Below are 15723 nucleotides of genomic sequence, written 5' to 3'. Positions count from 1 at the left end.
TAGAATTAGTAAATGAACACTTTGGAGTATATGATCCAGGTGGGGAGATATTACAGTAATGAGAGGCAAAGACTTATATGGGAACTGAGGTAAATAAAACATAGGTGCATATCATATTACAGAACCTTAATGTGAATACAGCAACATGATTCGATGGTATACCAGCTCAAGTTTTACATGAGGATGCTAGGGAATTATCAGTGCCTTTGACCACAGCTCTGGGTTAGTCCCAAAAGGGATGAAAAGAGGAGAAAATAATTCCAATGAAAAAGGAGGTTCCAAGATTGGTGTAGCAAATTACCAACCAGTCAGCATATGTTGTTGCCAAGAGCAAAATACAGGAATGGATAGATGGAAGTGGGATACTGTATGGGGGACATGGTTTTGTGAGGGGTAGGTTGTGTCTTAGTAACTTGCTCACATTTTTTAATACAGTGACAGCTGAGTTGAATGAAGGTAACGAGTTTACAGCAATGCTGCCGGACTTTGCAGAAACCTTTAACAGGATACCACATGGAATTCTAATCAATAAACTGCAGCACATGCATGGGGATGGATATTGGGTTGGTGAGGTGGATAAAAGGGTGGTTGACAGAGTAGTTTATTCAGGAGTAGAGTCCAGAAGAAGGCCTGTGACTACTGGCATGTCACAGGGTTCTGTTCTTGGGATGCTATTGTTTAATTTGAACCTTAATGATATAGGAAAGGATCTGAGAGGAACTGTTCAGTTGTTTGCAACAATGCAAATTAGGTAGAGCAATAGTTAATACAGATGTTAAAATTTTGCAGGATAATTTGGATAGACTGAAAGTCTGAGCAAAGTGTAGCTCATTGGATTACTTGGTTACTGAAGAATAGTTTGAGTAGGTTATTATTCCTCTTTATCGAGCATTGAATTGATAAGACTCCATCTTGACTACTGCACACAGATCTGGTCACCTGGGTTTCTTAGCAATGAAGAGTTGGCGAGGATCCAGAGGCGATGGACCAAGATGGTAGCAGGTTTATGGAATGAACCTTACAAAAACAGGTTCAAGATTTGTGAGTTACAGAAACTGGTTGACAGATGGAAAATTTCCTCTGTATAATCTTGTTAAAACCCTTACTGAAGGGTTTTTACAAGATTACAGAGGAAATTTTTCAGAACAGGTCTGGTGGTAGGAGAACTAGGAATCATCCTTGGAAACTGAGCAAGTGTAGATAGCAAGGGTGTTAGAACTAGATTTTTTGTTTGGAGAGTGGCGAATGAGTGGAATAAGTTGCCATAATATGTTGTGGGTGCCATGACTGTGAATGAGTTCAGAGCTAAGTATGATGGAGAGTGCTTGTCATGATATTTAGGGCTTCCCTTGATGAGTCTAAGGACTCCATGGAGTAGCCCGTAATAATATCTTTAGCTATCCTCTGAGCTACTGGAGCAAAGGAGTTGACACATACATGATTTGCAATCACATGCTTTCCTCCCTCTTTTTTTTTTTTTTGAAATACTGTATGCTGAAAGAAAAAAAAATTAAAGAAAATGATATTAGAAAGAACTTGACATTATCATTCAAGAATGAGTGAGCAGGGCCCAAGGTGGTATGGTCACTTAAATAAAATGAGAAAGGCTAGAAAAACAGGTGTTTGATGCCAAGATGGCATGAAAAAGACCCAAGGAAAGACTTGGAAAGGTTTAGGTGGATTGATTCAGTCAGAAGTCCCTTAGAAAAATGAAATGTCAGATACAGTATGACAATATTGAAGTGCTACCAAGTAATAGATTAATTTGGAGAAAAATTGTTGCTATATTAATAACCTTAATGTAGTATTGTCATAGTCTGAACACTCCTTGAGGGTACATACCAGGAAATATATGAATAATTAATAAAAATGTTCAAGAAAATAGCAATGTAAAAATGCTTTTATTATCTTATGCAAATAAAGTTTTACAGTTTCATTTTTTTACAGCATAAAAATTTTTTTTTTCTTTTTCTTTCTAGTTTTATACAGCAGCATAACAGTATGCTATAAACTACAATATATTTAGATAAAGTTGAATGTACAACTAAAAATCCTTTACACAACTATTAACAAAAAAGTATTTTAATACCATTTTTGCCATATTTATAAACCTTAAAAATGTGTAAGGATTTATAATTGAAGTTTTATATATATATATATATAGATTTATATATATCGGTATGTACATAACTTCTTCTGGAGCATTACACTTTTTCAGTGTACAAAATCAAACTTTAGGAACTAACATTAACTTATGACTAAGAAAAATGTTTACCTTAACAAGTTTAATACTGCTATTACAATAAAATCACACAGTTGGTAACTGTTTAACAGTATTTTTTGTTAACAAAGCACTTACTTTGCTTAATTACAGACTTGAAATACATTTTATACAAAATTTGGGAATGCTATTTGAAACACTGGATTTTATTTTATTTCAAGCAAATATAAAAAAAGCTGATAAAAACAGGCTGATACAGCCCAATATTTCTTCATCTGTAATGTAAGCCAACAGTTTTCACTCCAACTAAAAAAAACTTATTTGTACTGATTTCAAGGCTGTAATAAACAAGGAAGATTTTTCTTACATTTGCTTGTAATATATTGTATAAAATAACCATTTTTCTTTCACATTTCACACGAAGAAGTAGAACAAATAAATATACAAAGAAATAATGGAGTGAAAAATGTTTCTACATCCTTACTCATTAACAGAAATGTACTGGTTTATGCAGTTATTTATAAATATCAGCTATCATGATTGTAAACATGATTATTGCAATCTGTATCTGATCTCTAATGCAAGACACAGTTCATAAATACAGAAAAACTCTGAAGTTAAGAGATTCACAGTATTTAAATATGCAAATTTTCATCTTAAATACTTCTAAACCTTTACTAAATTTTATTTTTGAACAACTGAAGGAACTAAAATTGGTGAAGGAATTTTTTTTTTTTTTTTTTAAAAAAAAACTGAAAAATACCCTTCAACTAGCTGTTAAGTAGTGCTAACAAGCTGCCTTTTACTTCATACCATTACTGCTGACTAGAGGCATTAATCAGTGCCCGCTTGATTACTGAAAAAATTACCATTTATGTATACATAATTATATCGGAATAACATTGTATAGTAATTGAATCCTTTAAAAGATATCTGAAAGTATCAAATATTCACACATCTGTAAGTGTTAGAGCAGGTCATTTTAATTTATGAGAATATCTGGGCTGCTTTTATGCTATTAATTATAAAATATTCTGTGGAGGTTCCTTATAAATATTAAGACAAAATACAACATGATTTGAAAACTACTGAACAATGAAACAGTTATTTCAGCATTACAAAAAATATTTTGAACACACATTTGACCCATACATTGTGTGTATTTGTGTGTGTATATATATATATATAGCAGCAGCTGGAAAGTGAATGTAATTAAAATTTCAGTCAGTACTGTATTGTTTAGAATTAAAAAATAATATCAGAACCAGTTTAATCAGGAATTTTTACTTTTCTTCTAAGAAGTAGTGCAGTGGCATAATCAGTGAGTATTGCTACATTTATTAAGCTGAGTGGACAGCATTGTGCAAGTGGACCAGAATGTGTTATAAAGCAAATCTCTAAGCTGGCAGTTGTGTGAAGGCAACAGAATGACCAATCTTTGGTCAAAATGGTAACGAGACCTTGAAATCAAGGACTTTTTAATGGCCATATAAGATCTACTGGATATACAGCTTAGTACTACATTTCTGTTAATGAGAGCTTAAGAATCTTCTCCAGCATTTCTTCTTCATCTTTCAGCTTCTTTTCATCATCATCTTTTGTTTGTTGGGATAGTTTGAGAGCTAACTCAAGCTGGGGATCCAAAGTGGTCATGATCTCATCTGGAACAATAACATGGGTGTCCGAAGCTTGGGACAGGCTTTCTTGTATTGCTCTATGGGGAAGGAGAGAAAACAGGGGATGGTGTGGCTGTGGCAAAGCAGCATTAGAGCAAATGAATAAATAAAAGTGCAACTGATAATGGAAAAGCTGCTGCAACTAAAATAACTTTTCAAATCAACAGTGCTTACTTGAATATATGCACAATGCACGTGAAAACAAGGTTTTATAAAAGCTTAAGAAGCACTATTATAAGTTAACCTTGGCTTGTGGTGAATATCATTTTAGGTACTAATAATTAGCAAGAAGAAGAAGAAAAGTGCATTTGCAGACATATAATACATTACTATTACAATTGAAAAAAAAAAAAAAAAAATTAAGTATTATTACATCAAGCATATCAAACATTAAATTTCCTTTTTTTTTCTACTTGTTTTAAAATCATTTTAAAGTAGCATTTAAAAGAATTCATGTCACATGTGCAGTTAAGCTAAAATAATTGATTTGAACGATTCAATTTTCTAAATAAACTACCTTTTTTTTTTTTTTGTTTGTTTTTAAATCAAGTTGGGAAAATTGGATCTAGATTATTATACCTTGTATTGAAAGTACAATCTTTTCTCAGAGCAATTTTAGCAGTTATATTCTCAGATACAGTAAAAAACATCTCTGAAGCACATTCTGATAGGCTACACTGTGAAGGTAAATGAGAATGAACCTGGGATTCAATTCTCATTGCTGACATGAACATTTTAAGTAAAAGGACTTTTTCAACTAAAGTGAAGTTGCCATACACTGAGGTCACACAAAAGGCATATAATGGACTTGCTAATTACAGTGTGGCTTAGGTGTAGTCTAAGGAATTGAGGACCCAAAACATTGGAAATCCAACCGGGAGGAGGAATTAGTAATCTGAATGAGGGGCTGTAAAACCAGAGATAGAAAGAGGAAAATGATGGGGGTGGGGGGCAAACCAAGGAGTGCTTCAGAACCAGTATCTCTCACCACTTCACAGTACAGTAACCTATTAGTAACAAACTTTCACCACTTTTCGAGATTTTTATTTTTATAATGTATTCTCACCCACAGAAGGTTATCAGCACCCACATAGTACATTTGCACCATGGGTGGGCTAAGGTCCCCCCCCCCATTTTTATACATATTTTTTTTTTGTAATTTTTTTATTTTTACATAGTTCAGAAACCTACTGCACCAAACACGGGACTTTTTCAAGTCACTTCAGGTCTCCAATAAGTGGTGGTGGTGATCTCAGCAATGGGTGATGAAATTCAATTTCTGCCTAAAGATAATCACAAACTTCCATGCTAATGGAAGGATTCACATTCATAACCTGTTGGTTAGAGAGCAGGTATGTTAACCACTTAGCCAACTAGGACTACTCTATTAGTTTTAATACTAAAAAATGAAATATTAAGAGCTATAAAGCAAATGAAGACATGTAAGGCACCAAGTCAAGATGACATTTATACAGAAATGCTAAAGGCCTTAGAAGAAAATGGAACAGAAGAGTTAAGGAAACTGTTTAACCATATATGTGAGAGTGGATATGATCCTAATGACCCTCAGGAATTATATCTTTATAAAACAAAAAAAAATATAAAAAAAAAAAAGCAGTATACCTTCCCATGTGTATCTTCTTCTAAACTTCAAATGTGAATTTATGACTGGAGACTGACACAAAAACATCTAAGTATGAGAGGAAAAAGTGATAAACTTAGATGCTTTTGTGTCATTCCCAGTCATATAACAAATTCACATATGAAGTTTATACAAGGAAGACAGAAAAAGGGAAGTATACTAAAGCCAAAAGTCTCAGGGATGGAGCTTATCAAGTGATGCAGGAGAGAGAGCATACATTAAAATACAATGAGAAGACCATGATAACTAATGGTTGCAATCTCCCATACATTGAGTTAGTTTTGCATTAGGACCCCCCCTCCTCCAATTTACATATTTGGCATGATAACGAAGTACCCATGATACCAATGTCACACCTATCCTCTGTATGTAATCAGTAAATGTTTGCGAGTAATGGGGAAATATGGCAATGTAAGCTAATTTGATTGCAGGCAGATAGTTAGGGCTCGGAAGGCAGCTGCCAGTATTTCAGAAACAGCTGCACTTGTTGATTGCTCCTATACTACTGTATCATGGGTGTACCAAGACTGGATTAACCACAAGCAGATATCCAGCAGAAGGGGTCATATTGGTCAGTCATGTGTGGTTATTCCTAGAGATGAGCATCAGGATGTCACAACTGGTATCTCAGCAACGACATGCAACAGTCACACAGCTCATCCACCAGTACAACAACAACAACAGGGCAGTATGACCCATTTCTACATGCACCATGCTGATGGCTGGGTTCGCATTTGGCATAAACAGCATGAAGTCTATCCCCTGGTTGCACAGGCAGGTGGAAGTGGTGTAAGGATTTAAAGGCATTCAATTTCCACCATCAGCCATCATGTTGTTGGTGACTGCTGATGGGGGAAATTGAATGACTTTAAATCCTTACACCACCTCCACTGGCCTGTTGAACCCCAACCAGGAGATAGACTTCGTCCAAGACTACCAATAATTTTACAGGCATCTGGGAAGGAGAGTATTGTAAACAACTAATGCCACTTCATGGGATACATAACACTATATTATTGTCTGAAATAGCAAGAGATCTACTGTTGATTTTCTTGAGTTACAAAATCAAAAAACTAGAGTTTGCAGGTGGGGAAACTCCATGTCTTTGTCAAAGATCAACTAAAGAATTGCCGAAAAAGGCAACAGAAAAAGCTCCTCTAGTCAGTGACTAGAGGAGCCTTTTCTGTTGAAAAAGTCAACCAATCTTCTGGTGATCTAGCATTATGGAAGCAAAACACCATTTCCACAGGCACCAAAAATCAAACGGTTTGAAATATATTTCTGTGATGCGTGATAAGTTTAAAGTAAATCAATCCCCACTGATAATTTTTACATATTAGACAAAGTATTTGACATCTTAATTCACCTGGCATCTTTATCATGAATGGAATAAGTATAATGAACTTAACAGGTGTGACTTTTTTCTTGACTACTTGTATTAGAAACTATAACTCATTTTTTAAGATTTTTGCTATCGGCATCTTCAGGGATACAATTGGTAAGTGATATGAAGGTAACCAACTAGGTTTTAACTGACAGTTCTAATTCATACAAAATTAGTACCATGCGTGAGACAATATGCGTGTGGCGGGTACATGATTTATTTGTTACGAGACATAATGTAATTGGCGTGAAAGTTCATTTCTTTGATATTTAGTGATCTAATTAAAGTTTCCCAAGTTTCTGGTAGGATTATACCTTGATTCTTATTTAGGTTTCCTGTTGAATGGGCGACCATAGCAGCCTCCTTGAAGTTTCTGGAATGGTAGTTCTCTTCTATATAGGGCATATGACTCTTATCCCACTCAATAAGATGGTTGGTAGAGGCAAAGTGGGAAGAAAGGCCTGAAATATCTTGTCTGTTGTTTCTAACATAGCCTATGTGCTCCTTCTGTCTCGTTTCGAAGCTTCTAGAGGTCTGACCAATGTAACTAACACCGCAGGAACAAGGTATATTGTATACTCCAGAGTACTTGTAGAATGGATGAGGGTCTTTCGGTGATCTTAAAAATTTCCGAATAGTGTTGACTGGCTTGAATGTTACTCTAACATTGTGTGGTTTTAGAAGGATAGCCAATTTTTTGGAAATGGTGCTAACAAATGGAATAGTTACAGCGCTGATGTATTGGGTGTCATCACGTTGTCTTTGTGGTATATCTGAAAAGAGAATCTTGTTGATGAGTCTTTTAGGATAACCATTTAAGGATAGCTCTCTGGATATTATAGTTAATTCTTCTTGTAAGTCATCTTGGTTTGTGGTATACTGTATAGCTCTTTTCTTGAGCATATGGATAATGCTAAGTTTCTGGGATATATGATGTGACGAGTTGAAATGGAGGTAACGTCCAGTATTTGTAAGTTTTCTATACACAGACAGGTTGATACTGTTATTGGTTTGTTTCTTTATTAGGATGTCTAGGAATGGAAATTATTAATCTTTTTCAATTTCTAATGTGATAGTATGGTGGAAACGATTGATTTTGTTGAGATATTCCATTAGTTCTTCTATCTTATGATTCCAAATGATAAAGATGTCATCTACGTATCTATACCAAGTTGTACAAGAAGGAGCTACCCATGGCTAATCCAGTAAGTTGTTTGTAGACTGTTTTTTGCCACACAAAATAGTTCGAAGTTAAACAATGACTGAACAACGTAGTGATGTTTCTTGGGAACAAGTTGTCTAAGATGTTGATGACTTCCACAACTGGAATGTTTGTAAACAGAGATGTGATGTCAAGGCTGGCTAGTATATCATCTTCAGAGATAGGGATGTTTTTTAATTTCTCAATAAAATGTTGTGAGTTTTTGATATAAGTATCCGAGTTGTGAATGTAAATGACCTACGATTAAAAAGCAGCATAATCCTCTCTGCTCCGTCAAGATCTCCTAACACCAACTCTAACCTAATGGAAAGAACACTACTCAAATTAAAGAATAATAAAGACATCATCATACTTAAAGCAGACAAAGGCAATAATACTGTTATCTTAAATAAAAAAGATTATGAAGAGAATATTAACAATCTATTATCAGACACGTCTGTCTATGATGTTCTCAGTACCGATCCTACGCAAAAAAAACCATAATGACACCAATGAACTATTACGTGGAATGACTAACTGGCCTACAGATTTACTGTTGACTCCAAGATTGTATGGCGTTCCTAAAATACATAAAGAAGGTACACCATTACGTTCAATAGTTGATGGAATCTATTCTCCAACTTACCAACTGTCTAAATATCTAGCCAAAATTTTACAACAACACATTCACAACTCGGATACTTATATCAAAAACTCACAACATTTTATTGAGAAATGAAAAAACATCCCTATCTCTGAAGATGATATACTAGCTAGCCTTGACATCACATCGCTGTTTACAAACATTCCAGTTGTGGAAGTCATCAACATCTTAGACAACTTGTTCCCAAAAAACATCACTACGTTGTTCAATCATTGTTTAACTTCAAACTATTTTGTTTGGCAAAATCCTTCTACAAACAACTTACCAGATAAGCCATGGGTAGTCCCCTCTCTATCTTTCTTGTGCTGACTTATTCATGGAAGACCTAGAAGATAAAATCTTATCTCAAATTATCTCAAAACCTACAACTTGGTACAGATATGTACATGACATCTTTATCATTTGGAATCATAAGAAAGAAGAACTAATGGAATATCTCAACAAAATCGATCGTTTCCACCATACTATCAAATTCACATTAGAAATTGAAAAAGATGAATAACTTCCATTCCTAGACATCCTAATAAAGAAACAAACCAATAACAGTATCAACCAGTCTGTGTATAGAAAAACTTACGAATACTGGACATTACCTCCATTTCAACTCGTCACATCATATATCCCAGAAACTTAGCATTATCCATATGCTCAAGAAAAGAGCTATACAGTATACCACAAACCAAGATGACTTACAAGAAGAATTGACTACAATATTCAGAGAGCTATGCTTAAATGGTTATCCTAAAAGACTCATCAACAAGATTCTCTTTTCAGATATACCACAAAGACAACGTGATGACACCCAATACATCAGCGCTGTAACTATTCCATTTGTTAGCACCATTTCCAAAAAATTGGCTATCCTTCTAAAACCACACAATGTTAGAGTAACATTCAAGCCAGTCAACGCTATTCGGAAATTTTTAAGATCATCGAAAGACCCTCATCCATTCTACAAGTACTCTAGTATACAATATACCTTGTTTCTGTGGTGTTAGTTACATTGGTCAGACCTCTAGAAGCTTTAGTCACTAAACACTAAAGAAATGAACTTTCACACCAATTACATTATGTCTCTCAACCAATAAATTATGTACCCGCGACATGCGTATTGTCTCATGCACAGTACTAATTTTGTATGAATTAGAACTGTCAGTTAAAACCTAGTCTGTTATCTTCATATCGCTTACCAATTGTATCCTTGAAGATGCCGATAGCAAAAATCGGTGAAACTAGTCAGATAATAAATATTACTTACTTGACTAACATTCCTAAAAAATGAATTATAGAACTTAACAGGTGTAAATTGCATGTTAGCAAGCTGAATATATAAAATACAACTGCACTGAGTTCCACAGCATTTAACTTGCCTTTAGACCTGGACCTTTAGTTGCACCTTGATGATAGAATTGACTTAGTTTTACTTTCTTATTCTCACTCCAATAGCCATTTATTCCAAACAACTTTCCATTTGACTGAGTATTACATATACCAGTTTTTGTAGTCCTTTTTTTATAAACACTGGCATATAGATTCAGCTTCTGTGTCTTTTATCAGATTGACTAGCTCAAGGTTAGTAATTATCTATTATTTCTGACCATGGTTTGTCTTAATTTCATCACCAGAAGTGCTGAATCATAAGAATTGACTTGATGATAACCCAGTGCTGATTCCTGGCATATATCAGTTTCAACGGCTAAATATAAATTAGCTGCACAAATAGAATTATATAATAAAGTTCATATTTCTACTACAATGAAATCTGTGCCAGGTGGCTTGTTTGTAGTCTCACAAATGAGTCAGATGGCATTTGTGGAACCACAAAAACTAGCTAACTTTCACAGGTTTCCATGTCTTGAAAATTCAGTAATTACACACTACTTTCTAAATTATATGAAAAGAACAAAATACTCTCATATTTAATGAAAATCTCCCTTAATAAAGTAGTGGCCTATACCTTAACTACTATTAAGAAAAAAATAGGATGGGGATTGTGCCAAATGCAGCAAGCAACCACTGAAATTCCTCAGGAAAAAAAAAAGGGAGGAGCCTAAGCTGTGCTTATTTTCAATGAGATGGTGTCATGCCAAGAAAGCAGGTGTGGAGGCTCTACATAACTCAATAGCTATCGAACCGACAACCCAGACTTCTTACAATTGAAAAGAAACAATACATATCTGACTACTGATAGCTCTATAGGAAAGTCACCAAAAGCAAGCTGTGCAGGACACTAGGCAATTCATAACTGAGGATAAGGATAAACCTAGCAGATTGTCAAGCTCATTGAACAAATGCTCCACAATTTTGTGTAAAGCCAAAGTAACATATAATTTTGTTTTTATGGTCCCAAATGATAATTCTAGACTGCTATTAATTATTCTCAAAAGAACAGCATAGCTATGTACATTCAACATGCAGGCCAGGTCAGGCTGTAGGAATTGGGAGCTCAATTTTTTTTGAATCAGTGCCTTCTCTGAAATCCGCTACTAAGGTGGTATATACCAACATACAGGATAAAAGTGAGATTTTTGTTACCTCGAACACAACACCAGCAGAGCATTTGATTTTTTAATGGGTAAACATATTATTTAGATTCAAAGTGAGCGCAACTCTTTCCAGAAAATACTGAAAGTCATTCTTTTGTCCATTAGTGCTAACCAATGTGATGGAGGAGATCTTTTAAGCTTGAAGACTGATTTGTTTTCATATAATAGGTAAGCAAGCTCAGGGGTCACATGTATATTGCATGTTCAATTAATGCAAATTTATGTATATGTCCTGTAATGAGCTCCTGAACTGAAGTAGTTATCAGAAGAATAATCTACTAGGCACCTGTGGAAAATTTGAATAACCTCATCACAAAGTGAACGAATATAAAGGTGGGATGTTTTTCCCTACGTGAATTTCCAACACAATCAACAAATACAATTTGCGTGTGTAAATTAAAGATGCCAAAAAATTATATTCTTGGTTTAATCCTTTATCCAGGTGTAAGCTAACAAAGTATGTGCATGAAGTAACTTCAGGACTGGGCAACTCGTATACATACAGCGGCTAATGACTTCACATCACTTGCCTTAGTATTTCAAACAGAGTTTGGAAAATGATGTGAAGTCATTAACCTCTATATACAAGTTGTCCAGTCATGAAGTTACTTCACGTGCAAACTCTGTTTGCTTACACTTGGATAAAAGATTAAACCAAGACTATAATTTCTTGGCATCTTTAATTTACAGTATAGCCAAGTGGAAAAACTTTCAATAATTCATGCACAGATATGTGTAGAGTAACAAAGGATAAAGTGGCTCCTTCCAGAAGTAAATTTTTGGCTTTCATGAAGGTGACAAATAATAATGTAGCTGCATGTAACAAATGATCAAATTAAGATCTTTTGCCTACTCCATAACTTTAAAATATAATTAATGCAAGATTTTTACCTTTCTAATGTAATGCATCAATTCCATGTAATAAAAAAGAAAAACAAAATGTTCTATGGTATGCAGAATAAAGAACTAATGTAAGACAGTGGGAAATGGTATAAATTGTGACAGCACACTGAGATTGGCCTAAGCAATGTTTAATCTAATGCACTTGGAATTACTTTTGATCCCTTTAGGAATCAAATCACTATGCTGTACAAGATTTTGCCACATAATAGCAAAACCCTTGCATCTGTTAATGATTACTTATATGTTGAAGAACTATACTAATGCAGAATGATCAAACTGCACAGATATGTGATTTCATATAGGTCAGTTGAAGGCAACATTACACTGAATATTTAGTTCTTTTCCAGCACTTAGAGAAGATGTATCTTTTGGCTAGTAGCAAGCAATATCTGATATTGATGACTTTGTGGCTTTTTATCATGACGGTTGTGAAGGGTGTTATATATAAAGACATTTAATCAGTGCCTTTTTTTTTGGGGGGGGGGGGAAATGGTATGCAATGGTACAGCATAGCGGCACCTTTATTCACAATGACACATGACATGTATGTGAAATGGCTTTCATTTTAAATTTTTTATGCTAGCAAAGAATGCATATTGACACATTCTTTTACCAAAAAAGCACACCATTTAATGATGATTTCACATGTTAGCAATTGCAAAATTTAATGTGAATTAAATTTTGAAATATTTGCTTTTGATTTAAGCAGTGATGAATAAATCATAGCAAATTTTGAAAAACACTAATGAAAATAACACATTTTCATCATAATTTTCCCAGCATATACCCTTTTGGGAGGAGGAGAAAGGTGATACTATGTAGTCCAATTAGTTTCAGATAATTCTTTCAGAATAGTTTATTTCAGGTCTCCAATACCATCAATTCCTACATTTCTATCTTGGTTCCCCTCTGTATCTTTTCTTTGTCATTTCTGTTCTAACACCTGTTTTGTCACTCTTTCATTTCTCTCTCTCATTCTATTTAAGTAGTCATATCATGAGTGTGGTGCATAAGCAGATTAGCCCAGCTTACTTCTTCTGCCTTTTCTTGAGGTGATGGATGTTCTGAAGAAGTAATACTAATAATGTATTACTTCTTCAGAACATCCAACACCACAGACTCCAGTTTTCAGTAAATTTACATGCATTATGATGGTATATAACAATCAAACACATTTTCATTCTTGGTATTATTAAAATAAATGTACTTTCATAACAAATTGAAATAACTACTTTATGTTATTTAAACACAAATTAAAGATTCAAGATTTGATATTTTAATATATTTTTAAGAAACTAAAGGAAACTACAATTTCTCACTTACCCGTTCTCTGAAATAATCTACAACATTTTATAAATTTCCCAGTTACACACAAAGTAACATAAAACAAAAATAAAATTAAAAAATGATTACTAATTAACTACTACAATAAATAATAGCATGTTATTCATATAATTTTCATAAGTTATAATATTCATGAATTCCATACTTTAATAGTAAATAAAGGTGAGCTTTCACTCATGTCACATGACCAATTACTTAGCCAAATATATGACACCAATTACTTAGGCATCATTAAAACAATATCTTCAAATTCACTTATTCACATAATAATAACCAAATGAACTTTAAGCCTATATTCACTGCATTTGCATATTTACTATCTAAAAAATTAAAATGTATGCTACTTTTATAATCCAAGTTTAATATCATCTTGATGTAACACAAAGGAATTAATGACAAAATAAGAAAACAACTGTTGAGCTCACTATGAGAAACGAGTGACTCATAACTAGCTACAGTAGTTTCATGCATTTCATATAACTAGCATCACCTAATTAAGCAGCAACTAATCAAAAACTGATAGTGGTACATTAAAACTAACAACAGTAACACAAAAACAGACAAAGTTACACTAATAGCAAAGGTAATTTGGACTAGTTTGCGAGATTGTTTACAGTTTTATGGCACAAGGACAGCTATGATTATACTGCACCAGTAAACATCATAGCAGTATACAAGGCAAAATAATTTGATAAGTAAACAAAAGCACAAACAGGTATAAATAAGAATGTATGTGTGTGTGTGTATATATATATATTAAAAAAAAAGGAGAGTATAAAAAGATATATGAAACACAAGTGCAAAAATGTTTGCACTTGTGTTTATGTACACAAAGCCTATATACAAAAACAACATTGTATAAATTAAAAAACAAAACAAAAAAAACTATCTATATCTATATATATATATATATATATTGGTGACAAATACTGATTTTCTGTAAAACTTTAAAACAAAAGATACACTTGGTGAGTTGGATAAAATCCACCCAACTATATAGGGCTCAAGCAATTACGAATATGGCTAAAATAGTGATGGTGCTCATTGATGAAATGAGGGCAGTCAATTAAAATATGACTGATGGTTAGTTCAGCACCACACAACCCTTCAGTAGGAAGGAGTGTGCAACATGATCATAACCTATCCAGAGCCAAGCAGAAACAACCCAGCTTACTTTTTTCTGGAATTGTTGAGTATTTTAATAATAAGGTATGACACCTTTTGGCTAAGCATATAAGAAATTCTGACTTTGGCATTACTTCAACTTAGTGTCACCTCTGGGTCTGGCTCCTACTGATGAGATCTCAATAAAGGTTGAACCTGGTCTGGGTAGTGACCTGTCTCTTAACGCATAGCATTATACATACCCGTAAGAATATGTGCTTTGCATTATGGGATACTAAGGCAAGTGATGTGAAGTCATCAGCTTCAATATACGAGTTGCCCCAGTCCTGAAATACTTCAGGAGCAAACTTTGTTTGCTTACACTTGGATAAAGAATTAAACCAAGTATATAATTTCTTGGTATCTTTAATTTATAATTTTTTTTCATCGTGTTACAGTTGCTACTTCAATATGAATATCTACTGAATGGAGTTTCTTCAGATTTTTGAGATCCTGCCAACCCTTCTGGATGAAGAACGGTGATATTTTCCAAAAGTGGATGTTCTTTCGTCAAGTAGAATTAAAAAGGTTGGTATGCTTCTTGCTTTTTTTTTTTTTTTTTTTTGTTTAGTTTTCAGTTGATGTTTCAATGGTTTCTGGGCATGGTTGGGGTTGACTGAGTGTCCCTGATAAACTTGAGGATGAAAAATTACTCACTGATTCAGTATCCCACCCACCACAGAGCCACACATGAATGCCCACTCTCTGCAAACCATGACTGCCTGGAGGTGGAAAATTAGGGCTACCCTGGATACCATACCAGTACCACAGCGAGCCTTGGGCCCTGTCCCCAAATGACCATGGGAAAGGAGACTTACTGCAATACTGCTGACTCTTATAGAAAAGAACACTAGCCAATTGATCCTGGCTAGACCACACAAGACTGCCCGTCTTGCCAAAGCATAAGCCATAGTAGTGAGGGACTACCAGGATCCTCCTTTCCAGATGCTTGGCAAATGTGGCAGCAAGGCTGGGATT

At 34.3% G+C, this 15723-nt stretch overlaps 1 protein-coding gene across 4 annotated transcripts in view; it reads right to left on the bottom strand.

The window, feature by feature from the left end:
- Window positions 1-1882: 1882 nt before the first annotated feature.
- The window catches only part of LOC150101881 (ankyrin repeat domain-containing protein 13D-like), a 248457-nt gene continuing 234616 nt past the window's right edge, over window positions 1883-15723 (bottom strand). Inside the window, exons 15-16 of one of the 4 annotated variants that reach the window (XM_090400995.1) lie at window positions 13561-13577; window positions 1883-3935 (exon numbers count right to left, since the gene is read on the bottom strand). In XM_090400995.1, coding sequence (XP_090257121.1) covers window positions 3871-3935; window positions 13561-13577 — 82 coding nt within the window. In that variant the 3' untranslated portion in view covers window positions 1883-3870. Of the gene's footprint in view, window positions 3971-13560; window positions 13578-15723 lie in introns of all 4 variants that reach the window. The other 3 variants (XM_090400996.1, XM_090400994.1, XM_090400993.1) reach the window with 3 other exon arrangements.

Source organism: Typopeltis vanoorti, chromosome 11 (assembly GCF_054136105.1).
Source record: "Typopeltis vanoorti isolate ZY-2024b chromosome 11, IOZ_Tvanoo_1.0, whole genome shotgun sequence".
Lineage (NCBI taxonomy): Eukaryota > Metazoa > Arthropoda > Arachnida > Uropygi > Thelyphonidae > Typopeltis > Typopeltis vanoorti.
The sequence above is the reverse complement of the archived record's forward strand: the minus strand, read 5'-3'. Positions and strand labels throughout refer to the sequence as shown.